Source organism: Sprattus sprattus (assembly GCF_963457725.1).
Source record: "Sprattus sprattus genome assembly, chromosome: 11".
Lineage (NCBI taxonomy): Eukaryota > Metazoa > Chordata > Actinopteri > Clupeiformes > Clupeidae > Sprattus > Sprattus sprattus.
The window spans coordinates 8,687,459-8,708,816 of NC_137909.1; the positions used below are offsets into that span (position 1 = coordinate 8,687,459).

Sequence of the window (21,358 nt, forward strand, 5' to 3'; positions counted from 1 at the left end):
TAATGATCGTTAGGTTGAATAATGATCTTCTCATGTACCAAATATGTAATGTTTTACTACACTCCTTAAACAGAGATGTTGCAGTGCTTCAAACCACTGCAAATTAAATCAACTAGAAGCCAGATATTGTGTTTATTTAAACCTGGTCTCATTTTAGCCCGTTTCTTTTTTATCTAAGTATGATTAACTTAATTAAAGAATTAGATACCACCAAGTTAGGGTCTTTCTGGTGACAAAATGTGTGGCTAATTTTCTCTTGAGCTGGCACCTTTACCAACAGGTAAAACACTACATGGTGTTTATTACCACAAAATGCGATACATTTTATTGAAAAAATATTACCATAAAACACGTTTCAGGGTTTTTCCCTCGTTACTGTGTTACTTTTTTTTTTTTTTTTTTTTTTAACATAGGTTGTGGGAGCCTATTTCCATGAATGCATGCACACACTGCTCCCTCTGCCGCTCACATAAATATATACACAAACACACAGTAATGACAATAATAAAAAAATATTTAAGACATGTTTCCACATATGCAGTAGGAGATAATTCTCAGGAATCTTGAAAGAGTTCATCATAATTTGTGTTGAGAGGATCTTCATCTTCATTTGTTTCCTGAAAAGGGAAAAAAGGAGCCACTGAATAAATGTTCTACTCTATTCTTATACTACATTCTCTCATATCCAACATGTGTGTATACAAATGAATATGAACTTTGAACATTGATAAAGCTTTTAGCAAGAGCATGTAATGTAAGCAAGGATATGATAATATATGGGCAGTTATGTGTGAAGTAATGAGAGCATGTAATGTAAGATATGGATATGATAATATATGGGCAGGTATGTGTGAAGTAATGCCCCTCACCTTAGGCTCCTTGAACTCCAGGTCCTCTCCATACTGAATTGAGAAGTCGATGTGCTTTAGAACAATACTTATGCCCTCCTCATCAGAGCGGTCAAAGGGTAGAAAACGCACCATACTGTAGTCATCAATCTGTGGGAAAAGAACACAAACTGTGTCTGAATGCTTACATTTCCCCGTAAAAACACATTTTGTATAATCACTGTAGGGCAGCTATGAGGGTCATTTAAAGTGGAAATAGTGCATGGTATGTTACTGAACAGTAAATGACCACCTACCAGACCACAAATGGCTTCGGTGAGTTTATGGAACTTCTTGCTTCTCATCATGACCGAGTTATCCTCCATCATTGAGTACATGTCTGGATCCAGGTATCTGCCCCCCAAAAAAAGGTACCCTTCAGCTCATGCATACATGTATTCTACTGTATTTCTCCATCCGGCACAATATTTAAAATTGTATTTGGCGAGCTTTTCGAACCTTCCATTAGCGTTAATTTGTAAATAAAGTGAACAAAAACTAAAATAAAATTGAATTCCAGAAAAGGAGAGATAAATCCACCTTTTAAAACATACTTTTCAATTTCTTTCTTGGATTTCGGGCTTAACAGGTCCATCTTGGTCATGATATTGATTTGAGGGATTTCCAGGGACACCATGGCACTTAAAGCTGCCATGACACCCGAAATAAACTGGAAAAGGAAAATTGGCGTTAATAATTGGTAATGAGTGTTTCATATTTTCATCCAAAAACAACCAAAAAAAGTTTCATCTTGTTACCTTAAAAGTCTCCACCATGAACTGGGAGTCGACAAGGAAGACACCACAAACTCGGAACTCCATCTGCTGCAGATGTTCTACTAGCTGCTTCATGACAGGGAGATGTGTGTACAGCTCAATTTGTCCTGCAAAGGCAATTACTAGTGATGTCAACGGTTCCTCTTTTCAATCTGCATTGGTAGTACATTAAAGGGTACTGGAAACTGTTTGCATCTGTTATTGTTTCTGCTTAATTCACCTGAACCTGAAATATGTTATTTCATCATAAGAAAATCATAAGGTTATGCATATAACCACTGTTTCAACACAACACAAATAATGTGGGATATCATGTCTGGCTGAAGACACCTCTTTTCAAGCTTAAAAGGCAGATGACGCATGATGATGTAGGGAGGCTACGCCTTCCTACATAAGCCAGATCACCACAGTCTAATCCTCAACTCAACCCAGCACTAGCTGCTGTGCGGGGCAAACATGTGTTCTACTTCATTCCTCTCCTTCAGGGAACAGTAAATGCATAACTTTATGTTCTCTTTTAGTAAATTAACTCTGCCTACATGACCCAGATATACAGTCATGGACAAAAATAGTGGCACCCCTGCACTTGTCAGATAATGTACCAATACTCCTAGTACATTGTTGCAATTACAAATGTTTTGGTATTCACCAGCCAAATCTGACTGATGATTCCACACAAATCTCCAAAACTGGATCGAACAAAATCATTGGCACCTTTTCAAAATTGTTAGAAATAATTGTAATTCAAGAATGTAATGCTCCTTTCATTTGTTTTAAAACTGTGGCAATTCACAGATGCTGATAATATAGAAATCACATTTGCAACCAGTTAAAATGGAGCAGAGTTGATTTAACCTTTGTGTTGTGTGTGTTTATTCCACATTGAGCATGGACAAAAGAAAGAAGAGCAAAGAATTGTCTGAGGATTTAAGAACCAAAATTGTAGAAAAGCATGAACAATCTCCAGAGATTTTAATGTTCCTGTGTCCACTGTGAGCAGTGTCATCAAGATGTTTACAGCCCATGGCATTGTCACTAAGCTCCCTGGATGTGGAAGGAAGAGACAAATTGATGACACTATGAAGCAAAGGATTGTTCGAATGGTGGATAAAAAAAAATCTAGAACAACTCCAAAACAAATTCAAGCTGCTCGCAGACACAGGGTACAACAGTGACAGTTTGCACTATCCATCGCCATCTGAATTAAATGGGACGCTATGGTAGGAGACCCAGGAGGTCCCCACTGCTGACAGAGACATAATACAAGCCATACTGGAGTTTGCCAAAACTTTCCTGGGGAAGCCAAAATCATTCTGGGAGAACGTCCTGTAGACAGACGAGACCAAAGTAAAGCTTTTTGTACAGCAGTTTACAGAAAACGAAATGAGGCCTTCAAAGAAAAGAACGCGGTCCCTACAGTCAAACATGGTGGAGGTGGACCGATGTTTTGGCATTACTTTGCTGCTTCTGGAACCCAATGCCTTGACTGTGTGCATGGCATTAGGAAATCTGAGGACTTTCAGAGAATGTTTGGGCGCAATGTAGGGCCCAGTGTCAGAAAGCTAGGTCTCCGTCAGAGGACGTGGGTCTTCCAACAGGACAATGACCCATAACACACTTCAAAAAGCACCAAGAAATGGTTAAGACAAAGCACTGGAGAGTTCTTAAGTGGCTGAGATTAGTCCAGATCTTAATCCCATAGCACACCTGTGGCATGATCTCAAAACAGCAGTTGGGAGAAGGCACCTTTCAAATGTGAGAGACCTGGAGCAGTTGGCAAAAGAAGAGTGGTCCAAAATTCCAGTAGAGAGGTGTAAGACACTCATTCATGGTTACAGGAAGCGATTTATTTCAGCTATTTTTTCCAAAGGTTGTGTTACCAAATATTAAGTTGAGGGTGGCAATCATTTTGTCCAGGCCTTTTTTGGAGTTTTGTGTGGGATTTTTTGGGGATGTTCCAATGCAAACAAAATAAATAAACATGTGAATACCAAAGCATGTCATTGCAACAATTTTCTGGGAGAAGTGGTGCATTATCTGACAGAAGTGCAGGGGTGCCAATATTTTTGTAGGTGGCCAACACAGATAAATGAAGGGTTGAGGTGTTCAAAGTGAGGTGAAGAGAGCTTGAACTAAGGGGGAGACTGTGGTGACCTGGGTCATGTAGGCAAGTGTGGCCTCCCTAGGTCACCACGCGTCATCTACCTTTTGGTGTGATATCCCATACGATCTGTGTTGTACTGACTGAATCAACTGAAAGGGAACTGTAGAAATTTAGACTGACAATTAATTGCACATAAAGACAGTTTACAATTTCTCAGACTTTGCCTATTGGGATATTGTAATTTAAGTATCCATTGGACCAATTCAAACTTAAACTGTGTTTGAACATATTAAATTCCCTACCTGGGCAGTCGAATAGTATGTAGTCGTCCTCTACATGGCCAAGGCTCTCTTCCAGCCAATCGAAGTTATTGGCGAAGTACTCCATGCAGAAGACTAGTCCTCCATTTGGGCCAAATCTAAGAGTGTCGTCTTCCATAACATCATCCACCTGGATAAGCTCTCTGATGTCTGACAAATGTACAGCACTGCAGATGTTAAACTGCGAAATGTAATCTAAAAAAAGACCTTTGGACACTTTAAGCTTGTGAAATCGTACATTCAATTAAGAGCAATGTTCTGTTGTTTTTCTGGTGTGTGTGTGTGTGTGTGTGTGTGTGTGTGTGTGTGTGTGTGTGTGTGTGTGTGTGTGTGTGTTTAAGCTCCGTTTCACTCACCTGCCATGACGGGATAATTAAAGTGTTCGGCTGCTGGGTCCAGATTGACGACCTGAACGGAGCGATTGATGGTTTCCGCATGCTGGAGCATTGTGGAACAATACGTACTCTATACAAACAACCGGCATACACATTAGACACAAAGATAGAGTCGCCAGTGGTTGATACACAATGCTGATATCCTGACACAGGCATTGCCAAACAAGAGCCTGCATACGTCTACGTCACGTTTGCACAATTAACTGATGTTAAATATTATAAATAAAGTGTCTGATGGACGCAAGTTAATACCACAGGCACAGTTACACTCTATTACTAGCGTTTAACAATACAAGACCACGCTTCTGTATTCAACTAATTAGCTAGCTAGCTAGTTTGACTAGCCACATAAGATTGTGTTCATACCTTTCCACTACCTGCAGGACCCATAACTAGTTGTGCATAGCGAGGCATCTTAACACGTCTTCCCCACAAGTCAAAGCAACACTCTTGGCGTCTTAAAATATCACAGTATGATATTTACAGTCTTATAAAGGGTAAGTCATACATTCGACTTGCCGAGACCACACACTTGAATGCTGTGCTACGGCTATACCCTTGGACCAATTTGAAATTTAGCAACTCAAATTCCGAAGTTACTGTTTATCTATAGCGGATGGTCAGTAACCTACATCTGGAATCTTTGGCTGCGCGGACTTAAACTGCAGGTTTATTAAGGTTTAATTGGCGATAAGAAGAATCTTCATCACCGTACCATACAATCAGTGTGTTAATACACAGTTCATCACTGTCTTTGACGCAAGATGTGAAGTAAGGCTACTTTGCAATTTGCAAATCTGTTAATTCATCATTCATGTGTCACTGTCTCGGACAGCTACGAAGGCGTATCAGCTTTTCTCCTCAGTCAGTCTTGAATTGCATGTTTAGCTGGGCCCTTGTGAAATATCGCCGGGAAATGAAAAAACATGTAAAGTTCGAGGGAAATAACTTTAGTAGGGGTATTATGCACCAAATACCTCCGAGAAGTGTCCTTTGGCCAGACAGGTAAGAAATATAAATAGTATTTTTGTATGTTGATTCTAGCAGGGCGGATTGACATAATCTATGTTAAATGTAGTTTAGATTAATGTATTGTCTATGTTGTGTATGTATAACAACAAACAAACAAAAACAAATGGGTCTCTAGGTCATTTGGACACCACGCAAACGGATTTGGAGGTAGGTGAAACATTTATTTAAAAACTAATTTTGATGATGGGTCTCTTGTCAGCAACCTGATAAGTGTAGCACCAGATAACGTGTGCTCCAAGGAAACATTATAGGTCTACAAATGAGATGTGAGAGGGGAACTGGAAGCTTTCCCTCGACGACCAAATTTTAGCAAAGGACCCAAAACAAGTGCATGGATTGAAATCACAAAAATTAGAAGTAACGTCTTTATTGAGCCTATGATGCGGTCATGACATTTGTGTAGTGTTTTTTTTTTTTTTTTTTAAATCCCTTCTAATAAGGTGTAATTTGTAAAGAGACGACTGATTCAAGGATAAAGAAATGCTCTCCTCCACGTCATATGAAAGACCCTCTATTAGCAACTATCCAGATAACTACGACTTTGGCAGAGGCTCCATTTCTGCAGGTAGGGTATAACTGACTTTAATTTGGATGCACAGTAGTCACTTTGTCAAATGATACTGCCAAACATTTATCTTAATTGTATTTATCAAATTATCAATTTGTTAAAGTAGTCTGTAATTAACACTTCAAGTAGTCTGTAATTAACACTTCATTTTTAATATTAACTTCCAATTACTTAATTGTCCTGCAATCAGATGTTCTGTGAACATTGATATGTAGCAACCAAAATGTAAGCTTGTTTGTTTTGTGTACATGTGTGTGGCTAACCACATATCTCTTCAAGCAATCACGGCTGACACCTGGACAGAAGCACTATTTGCGCACAATTGCAGGAGTTCACAGTACAGAACATGTGTGCAAGCTTCTCCAGCAACATTACATGAATGTTGCACACAGGTGCATCAGGACAGGTCAGGCTATTTAAATGCTTTATTATGCACCGACTACCCTCGCTGACCTTACATAGCATGATCTCATTACACAAGAATGTAATGTAGCTGCCTTCCAATATTTTTTTCTAGGGTTGGATTCTATGACAAACCTGAGTGTCAAAGCCAGTGAATCACTTGAGCCAAATATGAGTGTTGCTCAAGTGAGTGTGACTGAGAGAGAAAGACTTCCTAAAATACTCAACAAGTCTGGGCATAAACATTTAAACAAAGGGAAAAATACTCTTCCCAAAATCTACAACCGGCATAAAAGGTGAGCAGATCTGGAAATTATTGGAAGATTCTCGCAGACCCAGTAGTGCAATCACATGTAGTCTTGGCAGTGCATGAAAGGCTGAGGGAGTCTTGTGATCTATAGGGCGGCAGCTAACAATTTTGAATCAAAGAAAGGACCCACTAGGAAATCAAGGATATCCAGTGATCGAACACACTTCTCAACTAAAGGTAACTTTCATACAAAATTAAGTAATGGAAAAACTTCCTTTTGTCCCGTTCTGTGTGCACACCTTCTTTAGCTTTAGTTATATAATGTCCCTACATTTAGAGTGCTGAGAGACATCAGTTTCATGTCTAATTTTAATAAGCAGATATTGAAAAAAGGTTAACCTGTATGAGTGAATGACTATCAGTTCTTTTCATACTCTATGCATTGCAGGAGCAGGTCTTAGCAAGCCTGATGTACAGAAGGACAATGATGATGAAGACTCACTGGATGAACTGCTCAGAGCTCTTTCGATGGAAGACGATGAGGACTTTTTTCTTTGACATGCGCTGCATCTACTGCTAACTTTAATGTTAGAATACCTCACATTTTGCCCAACACATTTTCACAGTTTATTTGGCATCTGAAATTATCCCCTGAAATACCTTCCCACTTAGTGTAAAAACATCCAAAACATTTACCAGTGTCTGTAGATTTATTATTGGGGCACATGATTTTACAAAGGAGCAGGGGGGTGTGTGTGAGTGGGAGGAAGGCCTAAAATGATTCGGAAAGCCCCAAGTTATTGATAGGACATAGAAATAATATGTAAATAACTAAAATACAAAAAAAGTGGCACCACAGTACATCCTTAAAGACATAATGCAATTAACCTGACATTACTGCATCCTCTACAGCCGTCAGTTGGCAAGACGAAAAGCTGAGTGCTGTTGACTTTCAGATATATAGACAGTATATTACATTTCTTTTCTTGACCAAATGCTGCATATTTATAGTACAGAACTGAGTGTTGCGATGTATTGGAGCTGCAGGTAGAAAGGAATGGACTGATGAGCATCGTGGATGCTGGCACCTCTTGGCTCTCCCCGCTGAAGGCTGGTACCCAGCAGCACGGCTCGTTTATGACTTCTTGTACTCGATCCTTTCCACTTTGACGTCGTCGCCGATGAGCTGGTAGACGTACGTGACAACCGTGGATGCCTGGATGTCCATCAGGACAAACGACGGTATAATGTTGCTGTGGGCAGATGGCAAAAAAGAACCCAAGACTTAGTGTATGTGTTGAATTAAACATGGCAAACGCTCATGTTTCTGTGATCTTTTGACACAAGGGTAAATGTGTCCATTGTAGGTGTTCACTAACACCTCTCAGGGCAATGGCCATCTTAGCTGAAAACATGGAAGGAAAGCTCCGGAACATGTCAACAACAAAGTCTGTTTGTGATCATCTTTGCACAAGATTTTTTTGTGTTGTTGTCTTTCCATAAAGATAGATCTGAACTGTTTCTACATACTAAGAGTTAATGTACCCATCAAGGACGTCTTTGTGGTATAATGTATATAATATAATAAAAAATTAAATATTAAATACAAAAATGGCCTGTGTGTCTCTCAAATACACTCAACACTTTACCTTTCCAGTGCATTGTATGCCCCTGTGGCTGATCCTGGGTTGATGTAAAACTTGTTCTCGTTCTCAAAGGCTTCAAACTTGTGTGTGTGACCAGAGATGAGGATGTCCACGTCCAGCTGCCTCTGCAGCAGCGCCAGGCTGGCCATGTCACCCCAGGGAATCACCTGGTGCCCGTGGATTAGGCCAATTTTGAACTGGCCCACTGTTACCACTTTTTGTTCGGGGTAATTCAGGTTCTGTAAAAAGCATGTGTAATGAATTATTTGTAAACTTACTGAAACTTCAAAAAGAAAAAGGCAATACCACTGTTGGCACTCGCATAATGTCAGTAACATGATATTTGTCTGTCTGGTTTTCTGCAGACTACCCCACATTAAACAGGTACTACAAAAGATGAATTTTAATTACACTTGTCCTAGTACTACTCAATTACAAATTTGAGACTGCATAAGAGGTACATTTAGTTTCTTATCATTTTAATGAATGGTCAAATACAAGTCAACAGCTCAACAGAACAGGTGTCTTGCAGAAGAAGACTCCTCTCAAACCTACCTCATCAAAGTCCCCTCTAACAATGTGAACATCCCCTGCCAGTGTTTTCAAGTAGTCATAGCTCTCCTTGGTGCACAGGTTACCGGTACAGAGAATGTGTTGGATCTTCCCCGGCACCAGTAGCTTCTTAAATTTGGCCGGTAAAGTGTTGCACCGGTGTGGAATGTGCAGATCACCTAACACCAGGACCAACTGCCACCACATCAATTCAAATGGGGCAGAGGGAAGAGAGAAGGGTATGTTAAAAAATAGTAACGTGCAGAGATTATTTGCCTAGAACATGACCAGCGAAACTGATGAAAACTGTACCACACAGCAGTTATTAGGAAGCAAGCGCTTACAACACTCAGTTCACTCAAGATAGTTTTCTTCAGTTCATACAACCGTTCAGTCAGTATACAGCCTTACATACGATACAATTCTTCTTAATTTATTCTTATGCTTATTCGAATGCTTATTGCATTCATTGGGTGGAGACAGGTTGAACGATATAACTTTACCAATTCTCTTCATGGGCAGCTCTGGATGCATCATAAAGAGGTTGAGCCACCTACATGGTCTAAACACCAGGCCCTGACCAGTGCCATTTGTCAACTGCACAACAGACATCCCATTAGTCTGCAGAACAAGCCTCCACAGGAGCGCAGTGCACAGAAATGAAAGGTCTCAGCAGAAGGACGAGGAGAAGGACACTTACTCTGTGACCAGCCTGAGCACAATGGACAGGTTGATTGGAGGCAGAAAGGGGTGGGGTGGAGTGGGTGAGGTGAGGGAAATGGGGTTGTGGAGAGATCAAGAGAAAGTGTGATCAAAGATAAAAAAGAAAAAGTTGAATAAAATAAACGTGACAAAAGAGGGAAAACTGAAATTAGAATTCAAAAGTGAATAAATGAATAATAATGAGCCATACAAAACACAAATCAGAAAAATGATTTTAGTGATGTAAATAAAAGGTTAGCAGTGGTTGTTAGTCTTCATTACATGCATGAGTGAGTAGGCTATGTTAATTAAAACAAAATTGTGAGGCCACACAGATAGGTTACCTGAAGCCAATCTAATACTTCACCATGTTATCTGAAGCAGATTTTACACACGCATGTTGAAAGTGCACATAAAACGTTCCAGAGAGGCAATGTGTGAGTAATGATGTTTTTGTCTATGTGCATAGTCGCATCGCTTTTTTTATTTCTCTGTTATGAGCTTGCCATGAACTAACGATAGCTATTGAGCTCGCAGGTCAAACTGTTGACCAGGCTAGCAACCTAGACTACTGTAAACAGCCAACCAGCTTGCTACATTTTACCTTAAAAATAACTATGAATATACAACTGTCGAAGCGATATATTTAAAACAGCGCCTCTGACAACATTCCTCTTTGAACTCATTAAACGAAATCATGAGGAAGAACTTATAGTAGGTTAGCTAGGTTAAGGTAAGTAGCTCGCTAAGATATGGGCTAGCTAGCTAGGATGCTTGCTGGCTCTGTAGCATGCACCTTGTCAGTGGAATGGCAAGCTAATCATTCAGACAACATCAAAGCTTCCACACAAAGTTCGGTGACAATGGGTGAAGAACAACCGAGGTGAGCGAAACAGAGCCCGTAATACTGATGCATAGGTTTAAGCAACGTTTAAAACACACGCTAAAAGGACCGTGCAGCTGGTATTAGGCTCTTTTCCACTTTTGCTGTCAGTGTCATGTGATCTTTCACCCATCTCGAACTCCCTTGCTACGGGCGGAAAAGGTACAGAAAACAAATCCTTCTCTTCCAAAAATGCTCGCAACACCTACATATACTCGCACGCATGAAACGCCAACAGTTTATTGTCAAAATACTATTTTGGGCCAATAACAACGCTTTTAGCTTACCATCTTCTTCGGCTGTTGTATCCTTATGGCCTCCAGGAAATGCTACGTACATACACGTCCAAAACGTAGCTGTGCGTAATACATTCAACCAATTACATTCGAGTCGTCATACGGAATTTATAGTAGGACATTTGATACTTTTTACATTTTTGCGTAGCAAAATATTGCACATATATTCGCAGTTTTAGTTGAAAATAAAGTTCAAACATCTGATACGCTTTAAATCTCGAAGTCATTCAAGCAAATTAGTTGTCGATGTTAACTCACATACTTTCATATTATGGATCTTCCTTAAATGTGGCATCCTGGTCAGGACAGTAGTTAAGGCAAATTAAAATAAGGACATGTATTATTTAGAGACTTACACCAAACATTTATTTCAGTTTGCAGGGATATACACGGATACAAATTGTGTAGTGCAAAAATGAGTTTCCAGTAAAAAAAAAAAAAAAAAATTAATTGCACCAATTCTGTATTTACTCCAGGCAGAAATGAGCCCCCAGCACATCCCTAGAGCCTTTAAGAAGCTGTGAAACTGTATCAAACTCCAGTGGAACATTACTGGGCGCCGACTTCAGATCTTTCGTCATGAGCTGAATAGGGAAAGAAAAAAACCTCATTAGTATCGATAACCTGGCAAGTGTATCATGAAGCAAAAGCGGTGAGAATGTGTGGGTGGCTGGTGTTGGTGAATTTACCCCAAATGCCGAAAGCTCAAGCCGCTTACTGATGTCCTCCTCAATCTCGGATAAAGGCTGATTGATTGCCTGGGCTGCCTTTGCAACATCTGGGTGGTAATGGTTCTGCAGAGTCTGATGGATGTCAGAGAGGCAGGAATTACTTGAGATAATTGAAGAAAGTGTGGGCTGCCATCAGTCAGGATGTGGCCCAGAAGTTAATTGACAGCATGCCAGGGCGCATTGCAGAGGTCTTGAAAAAGAAGGGTCAACACTGCAAATATTGACTCTTTGCATTAACTTTATGTAATTGTCAATAAAAACCTTTGACACTTATTAAATGTTTTTAATTATACTTCAGTCTTCCATAGTAACATCTGACAAAAATATCTTAAGACACTGAAGCAGAAAACTTTGTGAAAATGTATATTTGTGTCATTCTCAAAACTTTTGGCCACGACTGTAGTGTGGAGGATGGAAGAAAAGCAGACATGAGGCGAGTGATGCAGCAGCCAGCCCACCTTGATCTCCCATAAGCTGCTCTCCAGAGCACGACACTGGGCAGGGTCCTCTTCCTCCATGCTGTACGGGTCGTTACATGGCTCTGGTGGTAAGAGACATGCAGATGTCATTAACAATGGCATATCCGCATCATTCACGATACAGACACCACTATCATCGTAACAGATAACTGGAGGTAACTATCCTTAAAACGGTTTTGGAATTGGTTACTATTGGTTACACTGGTGTGACAGACCAAGGTCATAAAGCTCATAGGTAACCGTGTCTAAGATATTTGGGGTTTGAGGATTGGTGTGAAAGTGAGGGGGGTTTCAGACATCGGGTAAAATAAGGCAAACACAGTGATGGGGACACCCACCCTCTGCACTGGGTCTGTGGATGAGGACTCTGCAGGATGGGTGGCGTCGGATCAGGTTGCAGATGAAGGGCAGGAGCATGAGCAGAGCGTTAGGTGGTGCTGTGAGGGCCAGCCGCGAGAGACGCTTGGCAAACGCAGCCACCAGATAGACTGGCAGATGCCTGGAGAAAGAATTCATGATGAGAAACAAAAGCATTTTTCATAAGAAATACATTTTAATTAGCAGAAGTCAAGACAAAGGACATAATGAAGATTCATTTTACAGCTGCCAAACTATAAGGAATAGTTGAATTTATTTCAGTGTTTAGTCCAGTTGCTAAGTCACTTTGAAAAGCTTGGACAGGCCTTTTGGAGATTGACAAACAAAAGTGAACTATTCTTTCAGAATTCATTGCAATAATAGTTACACAGAAGTAGATAAGCCTGCTCCTGCTGGAAGATTGAAATGGGAGAGACTCACGTTGAGGAGAGGAAAAGGTTGGCCAAATGGAAGAAGCGTGCTCTGTACTTCACATGGAACACTGAGGGTTCCAGTAGATTGAAGAGTTTCTTGTAGAAGTCTGGATACTCTCTAACAAGAGAAATAGGATTTGGAACAAATGGTTAAGTACATTCATGAGCTAGATTGACAGTATAACTAATGGGTGGGGTTATAATTATGTTAAAGATAATACTACAGCTAAAAGCATTAAAAAAGCGTAAAATCATGAGCAAGATCTGTCAGAAAGCATTGACATAAATACTGGTAAAGGTTAGATGTGTGACTTATATTTACAAAAGCTAAAGTTAGTGTTAATGGTTGTTGCAAATCCATAAAAAGGCAGAAAACTCACAGATTGTGGTGGTGTATGAGTACAAACAGACCATTCAGAGCCAGTAAGCTGATAGCTCCACCTGAAGAAAAGTCACAACACAATTTGTAATTGTCTGAAAGGACCCCTCTGCTTTAAGCAGCTGTAACACACATAATGACTTGGAAATGTCCTTGCTTGTAAATACACAGAAAAGTCACATATATTTTTCTTCTATGATTATATATTTAAAAGATTCTCATCAGAATAAAAAAAAAAACACATAAGATTCACTTCTTGAACACAGATGAAGGCCAGTCCAACAGTGAAGTGGCTCCACAAAGGGTTTGCCATAGTCAAAGTCTCAGTTTGTACCATCTCAGAGTTTTGCATTGAAAAAACATTTAGACTTCGTATACACTGAGGAAAATGTGTTGATCCAGGGAAGGCATTTTGTGATTAAAATGTTTAACAAAAACAAGCTTAAATTAAACAAAAGTAAATATAAAACAGTATGTTGTCTTACCAACTTCATAGGCAGCCGTTAGGAAGTCTATCATGAGTGTTGGCTCACTCATGTGAGGAAGGATTGAGTCATGTATGATCACCAGAACCTTCTTGTACATGCTACCTGGTAACTACACACACACACACACACACACACACACACACACACACACACACACACACACACACACACAGTGTTAAACAGAAAATTACACTCGAAACTCAATATCTGTTTTACTATGAGAGAAAGATACCTTGTACTTCAAGAACATCAACCACGTCCTCTCAAAGACACGCCTGTGCTCCTGAAAGTAAAATAAATACCATCTGGGTTAGAAGTTAATCAAGCAAAATGAACTGCAACAATCAACTGTATCCATTAAACGATTCAGGTAAAAATGGAGGCTTACTTTAAATTTGGCTGCTTTCCAATCACCATGCTTAGCTGTGTAGAAGAAGAGTGTTAGTGGTTCAGGTCTTTCTACATTCACATTGACCTTAGATTTGAATTCTATGCAGATTACTAATGCTTTGTATTTGTATTTGTTTTACCACTAAATATTAGGGATGCACCGATCCGATATTTGTATCGGTACCGATATTGAAGAAATTTCTAGATCGGGTATCGGTGACAATGGGCCGATCCATATTTAAAAAAAAATAAAAAAATAAAAGTTTTTTTTTTTTTATTAAATGTTTATTTTTATGTATTTACATCGAGGCTTTGTTTAATTCATATCATGCTCCGGTATCATTGTTTTAAACGGACTGTTATTATATTGAAACACGCACATTCAAAGATTTAGGGTGGCGCGATGGCGGACAATCCAGAGACCAGCCATCAAAAGCCTTCCCGCACGTTAACTGTATGAAAAACTCTCTGATGATAGTGACGTTGCCTAGCACCGCTGTCTGCTCAGTTAAGTTTCGGTGACAAGTTCAGTTCGTCGCCCATCAGTGGCAAAGTAGTTGTGCCTTATACATTTCCAATGCTTAAATCATCATTGTTCGACATGTATGTGAGGCATTTTGTGCGTACATAATGAATGTAAGGGGTTTCATGAAGTTACGACTAGGGATGCAAATTATCGATTAATTCATTAATCATTAGTTGATAATCTTATCGATCGACTTTCGATTAATTGATAAGCGGCGTTTTTCACCTGAGTTTCAGTGCTTCAATAGGGCCTTTAAAAATAGGCCCTATTATTATCATATTACATTACATTATGATAATTCTATTCTATTCTATTATACATTCCTCAAGTAATTATGCATTAGGAAAAGAAAGCAGAAAAGTTTTTTTTATGGTATAACAAAATCCATTCATTAATTAAAAAAAAAAAAAAAAAAAATTATGGACTGGCTCAGTTCTTGCATTTGAAACAGACATAAAACAAAAAAGAATAGAAGAAATTAAATAGAGCCAAACAGAATATTATTGAGCCTATAGATTATGAAGAAACTGCATCTAGGCTATTACAAGCTAAATAGCCAACACAACTCTCTGAAGTTTAACTCGCGCTCACGGTAGTGAGGGATAGAGTAGTTACATTCTTAATGACAAGCCATCAGGCAAAGGTAAGCTAGCCCGCTAACGAGCTAGGTATCTAATCATTAAGCCTGAGTGAGCTAGTCCGCTATCAAGCTAAATAGCCAACTCAACTCTTACTTACTTACTTACTAACTCTCATGAGCCAAACTCGCGGGCACACGTTAGCGCGGGAGTAGACAGAGATATTCACATTTATAGCAAGGTGAGCTAGCCCGCTAACGAGCTAGGTAGCTAACTCTATGAAGTCTCAGTGAGCTAGCCCGCTAACGAGCTATTAGCTAACCTGAGTTTTAAGACTATAAGCCATAACTCGCGGCAGTAAGCGAGAGAAGGTATAATACAGTGTAGCTGTGATTTTAGGTTGACCAGGTGAACTGGTGGTGCCATGCAGGACAGCAGCATGCACGGTGTTCAAATGATAACTGAGTGAGCTAGTGGAACTATTGTATTTCAATACCGCATTACACAGAGAACATTTGTTTTCAACCGGTCTCTCGCGCTAGCGCCCTCTAGCGATTAATCGTGATTAATACATTTTGATCGAGCAACCTCTTAATCGACAATTAATCTAAAGTCGATTAATCATTTGCATCCCTAGTTACGACTGTGATAGGTAGAGTATTATGAGTGCAGGTTGCTATTAGTAGCGGTTAGCATGCTAAGCGGAGATTTAGTTATGTTCTGATGTTGATTCGCTGTAATAAAGATGGGTTCATCCTGTTAAGATTTCGACTGGATGAGCTATGAATGAGATTCATGTTGCCTAGTGTAATGTCCACAATTATATGTATCGAGTAATGTTAGTTGTGTAATTGTTATATCGTGTAGCAATAACTCATGCTAAAGTAATTCAGTGGAGTCCCCATTCTCATTGCAGGCACACATGTGTACGATCACATGCATCGTCAGGTAATGGAAATTGATGAATGCACATTAAAGAGAGATAAATAATACAGTTTTGGTAATTGTGGGTCTTTTAACAGACTAGAACCAGCAAATGCATTAACAGGTCACCATGCTGAGCCTCTACAATGTAACGTAAAAGTTGACGCTAGCGGATATATGATTGCTAACTAATATGAACACTAGCCCTAGTTAGATCGTACATTATTTGTGATTATTTTTATCCTATGTTATGAATTGATAGTGATGACTAGACATGATGTTAAGTAGCAAATGAGCAAAAAATGCACCAAGATCTAATGTCATGCACTCCTCTTTTCTCCCTCTCGCACGTGTGGTCACACACATACACACAGTTACCATACTTTCGGGCTGTTTTTTTATATCGGTATCGGATCGGTATCGGCCGATACTAAACATCAGATATCGGTATCGGTATCGGAGGTGAAAAAAAGCGGATCGGTGCATCCCTACTAAATATCTGGCGAGGGCAGAAGGCTTATAAGCAGAACCATTCAGAAACACTGCATTGTTCTCAAGTCTAACCTCCTTGTGTGACCATGAAGTTGGTGAGCTCAGACTCCTGACTGGGCATGTTGATGTTGGAGAGAAGCGCAAACACATTGTTCTGGAATGTGGGCATCACGGCCTGCCATAACAACAACAACAACAACATCCGTGTAGTAGATTAATGATCAGAAACCTCTTGAAAACCTAGGTCCAACAAAACTTCAAGTACTGCAATACCTTTATTGCTATAGTAGTGCTTCTACAAGAATACATTCGATTCATGTGAATTACAACAAATGTGTGCAGATTGCAACAAATGTCAATACTTAGGTTAACATAATTGATCTGTGAAGAAAATTAAGCATTCAGCACTTAAGACTCCTCTCACCCCTTTGTTTTTCTCCATGACATGAGCCACGTTATCCCGAAGGGAGCACATGACGTAATAGCGCACATCATCCATCTCAAGGAACTCCTGGAACCTGGAGATGAGCATGGCCATGTCCTCACTGTCAGACAGCAACCGCTGGACCACTGCCTGTACATAGAAATATAATACGGGTCAGTCTGCATTGAGTTTCACTGAACTTAATGTAATCTCCTCAAAAAAAGTTCGGAAACTTTTCTTCAGTCGATTATCCCTCCCCTTTAATAATACCAATTGGTATTGTATTGTATATCGTTGGAAAGCCTGATTAGTCACCTTTACAACGAGGTACAACTTGTAAGGATCGTGATTTCGTGGAATGAGCAACACCACTAACCGTGTGGGTAGCGGCCCACATTTTTTTCCCAAAATCCCCTGCAATATTCTTCTGTTGGTATTCACTCTTGTTTTGTGTTGTTTGGTGGATTGGATGATTCTCCCACGGAATTCTCCCACTCACAAGGAAAAAACAACACATATTGACCATTTTTACACTTTATTCATTTTACACTGTCAGGGACCTCAGTAGCATGTGGAAGATCCATACGCAGCCACAACAGCTTGGCACCTCCTGTGGGATGGCATCCCATTCCTGAACCAGAATTTGTAGCAAGTCAGCCAAAATGGTTGCGATATCTCACTAAATTCCAACAGAAGAATATTGCAGGGGATTTTGGCAAACATCTTTTGGATGCTACCCACAGGGTTAGCTGTGTTGCTCATTCAAGAATGCACGATCCACATGCTACTGAGGTCCCTGACAGTATAAAATATAACATTTTTGTTCTTAATACTGTGGGAGAATCATCAAATCCACCAAGCAACTCAAAACAAGAGTGAATACCAACAGAAGAATATTGCAGTCGGGTTTTGGCACATTTTTTTGGGCCACTACCCACACGGTTAGCTGTGTTGCTCATTCCACGATTGCAAGATCCTTACAAGTTGTACCTCGTTGTAAAGGTGACTAATCAGGCTTTCCAACGATACACAATACAATATCAATTGGTATTATTAAAGGGGAGGGAAAATCGACTGAAGAAACGTTTCCAAACTTTTTTTTAGGATTTTGGCAAAAAAATGTGGGCCGCTACCCACACGGTTAGCTGTGTTGCTCATTCCACGAATGCATGATCCTTACAAGTTGTACCTCGTTGTAAAGGTGACTAATCAGGCTTTCCAACGATATACAAAACAATACCAATTGGTATTATTAAAGGGGAGGGATAATCGACTGAAGAAATGTTTCCGAACATTTTTGAGGAGTTTATATAGTAGCAAAGCTGTACTGACAAAATCCTCAAGTCTTAAAAGACTGTCGATCACACACACACACAACAGTGGAAAAAAACACTACTAGCGTTAAATGCACTGACAGCCTCTGAAATGTCTGGTGCAAGTCTTACCTTAGAGTAGACTTGCAGTCTAGCTGACTGTCTAGTCTAGTCTAAACATTATCCAGAATTGCACACACTGCCAACTTTTCAACTGGGTTTTATAATTTAGTTAACTGTAATTTACAACACCATCTGGCCTACTTCATATGCCTGAGGCAGAGGTTAACAGCTGTGTGAATGCCTGACCTGTATGAGCTCTCGGGGGAAGCTGTAATGCTCACACCAGTCCAGCTTCTGCAGGGGAAACTTCCCCTCTGTTGATGCAAATTTCATCAGCATACACAGGGATGACTCCTGCAAAAAAGAAAGTATAATATATACATTGCTTTTTTTTATCCCATACATAATTACAACCAGTCATATGAGCAAGACCTTTGTTAATGGGACGGTATGGGTCGTGATGCTGATTACACCTCATTGCAGTAACATGAATGACACTTCCAGTTTGCCTCACCTTCACTTGGTACACCTTGTGTCCCATGTTCTCCAGCAGCTGTTCTATGCAGCTATTATATCGGTACCTCAAGAACATGCGATACTTGTCATCGGCGCTACGTTCACCTGTCATAAGGGGGGGGGGGGGGGGGGTTCGTTAAACACTTTTAAAAGAAACACAATGATCTCTTTTGTAGTGTACCTGAAAATACAGCACACACTAGATTTCAGCCTACAGTTTTGATTTTCTAAACAACTTTATTAACATCACACTGATGGGAGCCTGGCCTGCACAGCTGACGACAAAGCCCCGACACTCACCCTCCAACAGTTCCTCTTCCTTTGGTAGCTTGCCGACAAACAAGTCACCTCTCTCCAGCAAGTCGCAAAACAATTGTCCACATGCGTTGACTCCACGCACAACCTCCTTTTCCTTGTCAGACTGAGAACCATATCACACGCGTAAAGAGTAAATGTTTAGGATAACTACATATTTTTGTCAATTGATATAAGTTAGTCGTGTCCACTACAGTCGCTACATGGACATCAATCAAAAAAGATAGCACACCAAGTTAACACCGTATTTTGGCGAGACATTACCTGTAAATACTCCAGGAGATCAAATATTTCATTTACATTTTTTTTGCTCTGAAGAATACTTTCAACTTTGTTGTTTATGACTATTCTGTGTGGTTTCTTAATACTTTCCATAGAGGATTCTGGTCTCACGCTGCTGCTCTTGGTCGGCGCCATGATAGATGTGGTGGCGTCACGTTGGGAAAAACTACTCGTCCTTATTATGCTGCCACCTTGTGGTTGGAGACAAATGTAGGCCTTTACGGCCATAGACATATAGAATTACTAGATACATTATCCGCGTTGCCGGCCAACGGAGTCGAACGTCCGCAGAGGTCGGCCATCTTACCCCGGGCAGATCGCTCACCGTAACATTGTGGTGGTAGTGAAAAATGTACTTTTTAAATAACCATAGCTTGCTCAATTTTCAACCGATTTTTAAACGGGTTGGTTTGTTATAAACGTCAGAGATGTAGCTATGACACTATATACATATAAATACTTACAGTGCATGGAATGCCCCGTATTGTTATTCCTTCGTTTCTTATACTTATTATTCTTTGTACCGACTTCTGTGCTTAATTCAACTTGAACACCTTAACGTAGAAACTTCATTCAAAATGTGTTGTGTAGGTCTTGTAAAGGACACTAGGATTATGTATTTCTCATATTTTTAAACGTTATACTTTTTAAAACATTAAAGAAAAACGAATACAATTTTTCCCATTGACTTACATTGGGCCATCATGACGTCATAATGTCTTTAAACTGGCTTGCAACTGTGCTTCACTGACAATAATGATCTAAAGTAGGTACAATATTTCCCTATACAAATATACATCAAGAAATTATGCATGTTGAAATCCCCACCCTGTACAGAGATGTATTTTTGACACTGCATACTTAACTTAACTTATTAAACAGAACAGATAGGTGTAATAAATACACACATGCACAAGGTGTTTTTATTAACTGAATACAGTAAAAGACAGTTAAAGACACAAAACTCAGGAAAACCATGACAATGTACATGACACAGGCAGACCTGGCTGACCAGAGAGGTTGTGGGTACTGTACTTTTACAGTAAATTACTGGCTACTAGTTGCATTACTTTCACAGTAATTTCACAGTTATTTATTTTAAATATTTCACCGTAAAGTACTGTACATGTTTCACAGTAATTACCTGTAAACATTTCACAGCAAAATGCAATGCAACTACAGCGGTATATTGTAACTTCACAGTTGTCATGCCATTGGATTACTGTGATATAGCGGTATGTAGCTGTGGAATTACATTGTCTTGCTGTATATAAATTACAGTAATTGTCTGTTTTGTTATGCTTTTTACTGTAAAGGTAATGCAACTAGTAGCCAGAAATGTACTGTACATTTACAATTTAAATAACTCTGCAAAATACTGCAAATTTGACTTGTAAACTGTGATTTATAAAAATGCACACGACAAATTCACATTTACAAAGACCACTCAAAGTCCACGCCTCTCCTTCGAGCCTTGTTCTGAGTAAATGCCCAAGATGCACCTGTAAACAATAAGCAAAGACAACTTTCAGTTTTACAGATTTTATATTGCATTGTTTTTAAAGGCACATGCAGTGGTGCCCCTTCCCCTTTAACCAAATCGTACACCAAATAAATTAGTATTGAAAGCCAAGCCAGATTGATATAAGAAATTGGCTTCCATCGTAGGGAAAAGACCTTAAAATACAGTTCATAAATATATTTTAAGAAAATATCATCCTTAAATATAAATATCAACTATAGCAACTGTGTAGTGATTCATGAATATAAGCTTAATTTGATCAAACTGTAATTTGCTAGTTTGATGAAACATTCAATGACGGATCAAAGTACAATAGTAAAAAGAGAAACACT

At 39.5% G+C, this 21,358-nt stretch overlaps 3 protein-coding genes across 3 annotated transcripts; all 3 read right to left on the reverse strand.

The window, feature by feature from the left end:
* Positions 1 to 443: 443 nt before the first annotated feature.
* On the reverse strand, positions 444 to 5,027 carry gpn3 (GPN-loop GTPase 3). The gene is made up of 8 exons (XM_080846990.1): positions 4,849 to 5,027; positions 4,444 to 4,552; positions 4,070 to 4,237; positions 1,646 to 1,770; positions 1,442 to 1,557; positions 1,145 to 1,241; positions 870 to 998; positions 444 to 617 (listed from the first exon to the last, which is right to left on the reverse strand). Exons 1-8 carry the CDS (start codon positions 4,894 to 4,896, stop codon positions 555 to 557), a joined length of 855 nt encoding a protein of 284 aa, XP_080703116.1. The 5' UTR covers positions 4,897 to 5,027; the 3' UTR covers positions 444 to 554.
* Positions 5,028 to 7,347: 2,320 nt separating this feature from the next.
* On the reverse strand, positions 7,348 to 10,844 carry vps29 (VPS29 retromer complex component). Its single transcript, XM_080847346.1, has 4 exons — positions 10,805 to 10,844; positions 8,936 to 9,127; positions 8,384 to 8,619; positions 7,348 to 7,987 (listed from the first exon to the last, which is right to left on the reverse strand). The coding sequence occupies exons 1-4, from the start codon at positions 10,805 to 10,807 to the stop codon at positions 7,870 to 7,872; spliced, it is 549 nt and encodes a 182-aa protein (XP_080703472.1). The 5' UTR covers positions 10,808 to 10,844; the 3' UTR covers positions 7,348 to 7,869.
* A 365-nt stretch (positions 10,845 to 11,209) lies between these two features.
* Positions 11,210 to 19,639, reverse strand: noc4l (nucleolar complex associated 4 homolog; the record flags this gene model as incomplete). Its single annotated transcript, XM_080847418.1, has 15 exons — positions 11,210 to 11,397; positions 11,503 to 11,616; positions 12,003 to 12,085; positions 12,362 to 12,522; positions 12,822 to 12,932; positions 13,195 to 13,255; positions 13,679 to 13,790; positions 13,914 to 13,964; positions 14,070 to 14,104; positions 16,664 to 16,766; positions 17,016 to 17,165; positions 18,638 to 18,745; positions 18,906 to 19,012; positions 19,208 to 19,328; positions 19,487 to 19,639. 15 exons carry the CDS (start codon positions 19,637 to 19,639, stop codon positions 11,281 to 11,283), a joined length of 1,587 nt encoding a protein of 528 aa, XP_080703544.1. The 3' UTR covers positions 11,210 to 11,280.
* Between the last annotated feature and the right edge of the window lie 1,719 nt (positions 19,640 to 21,358).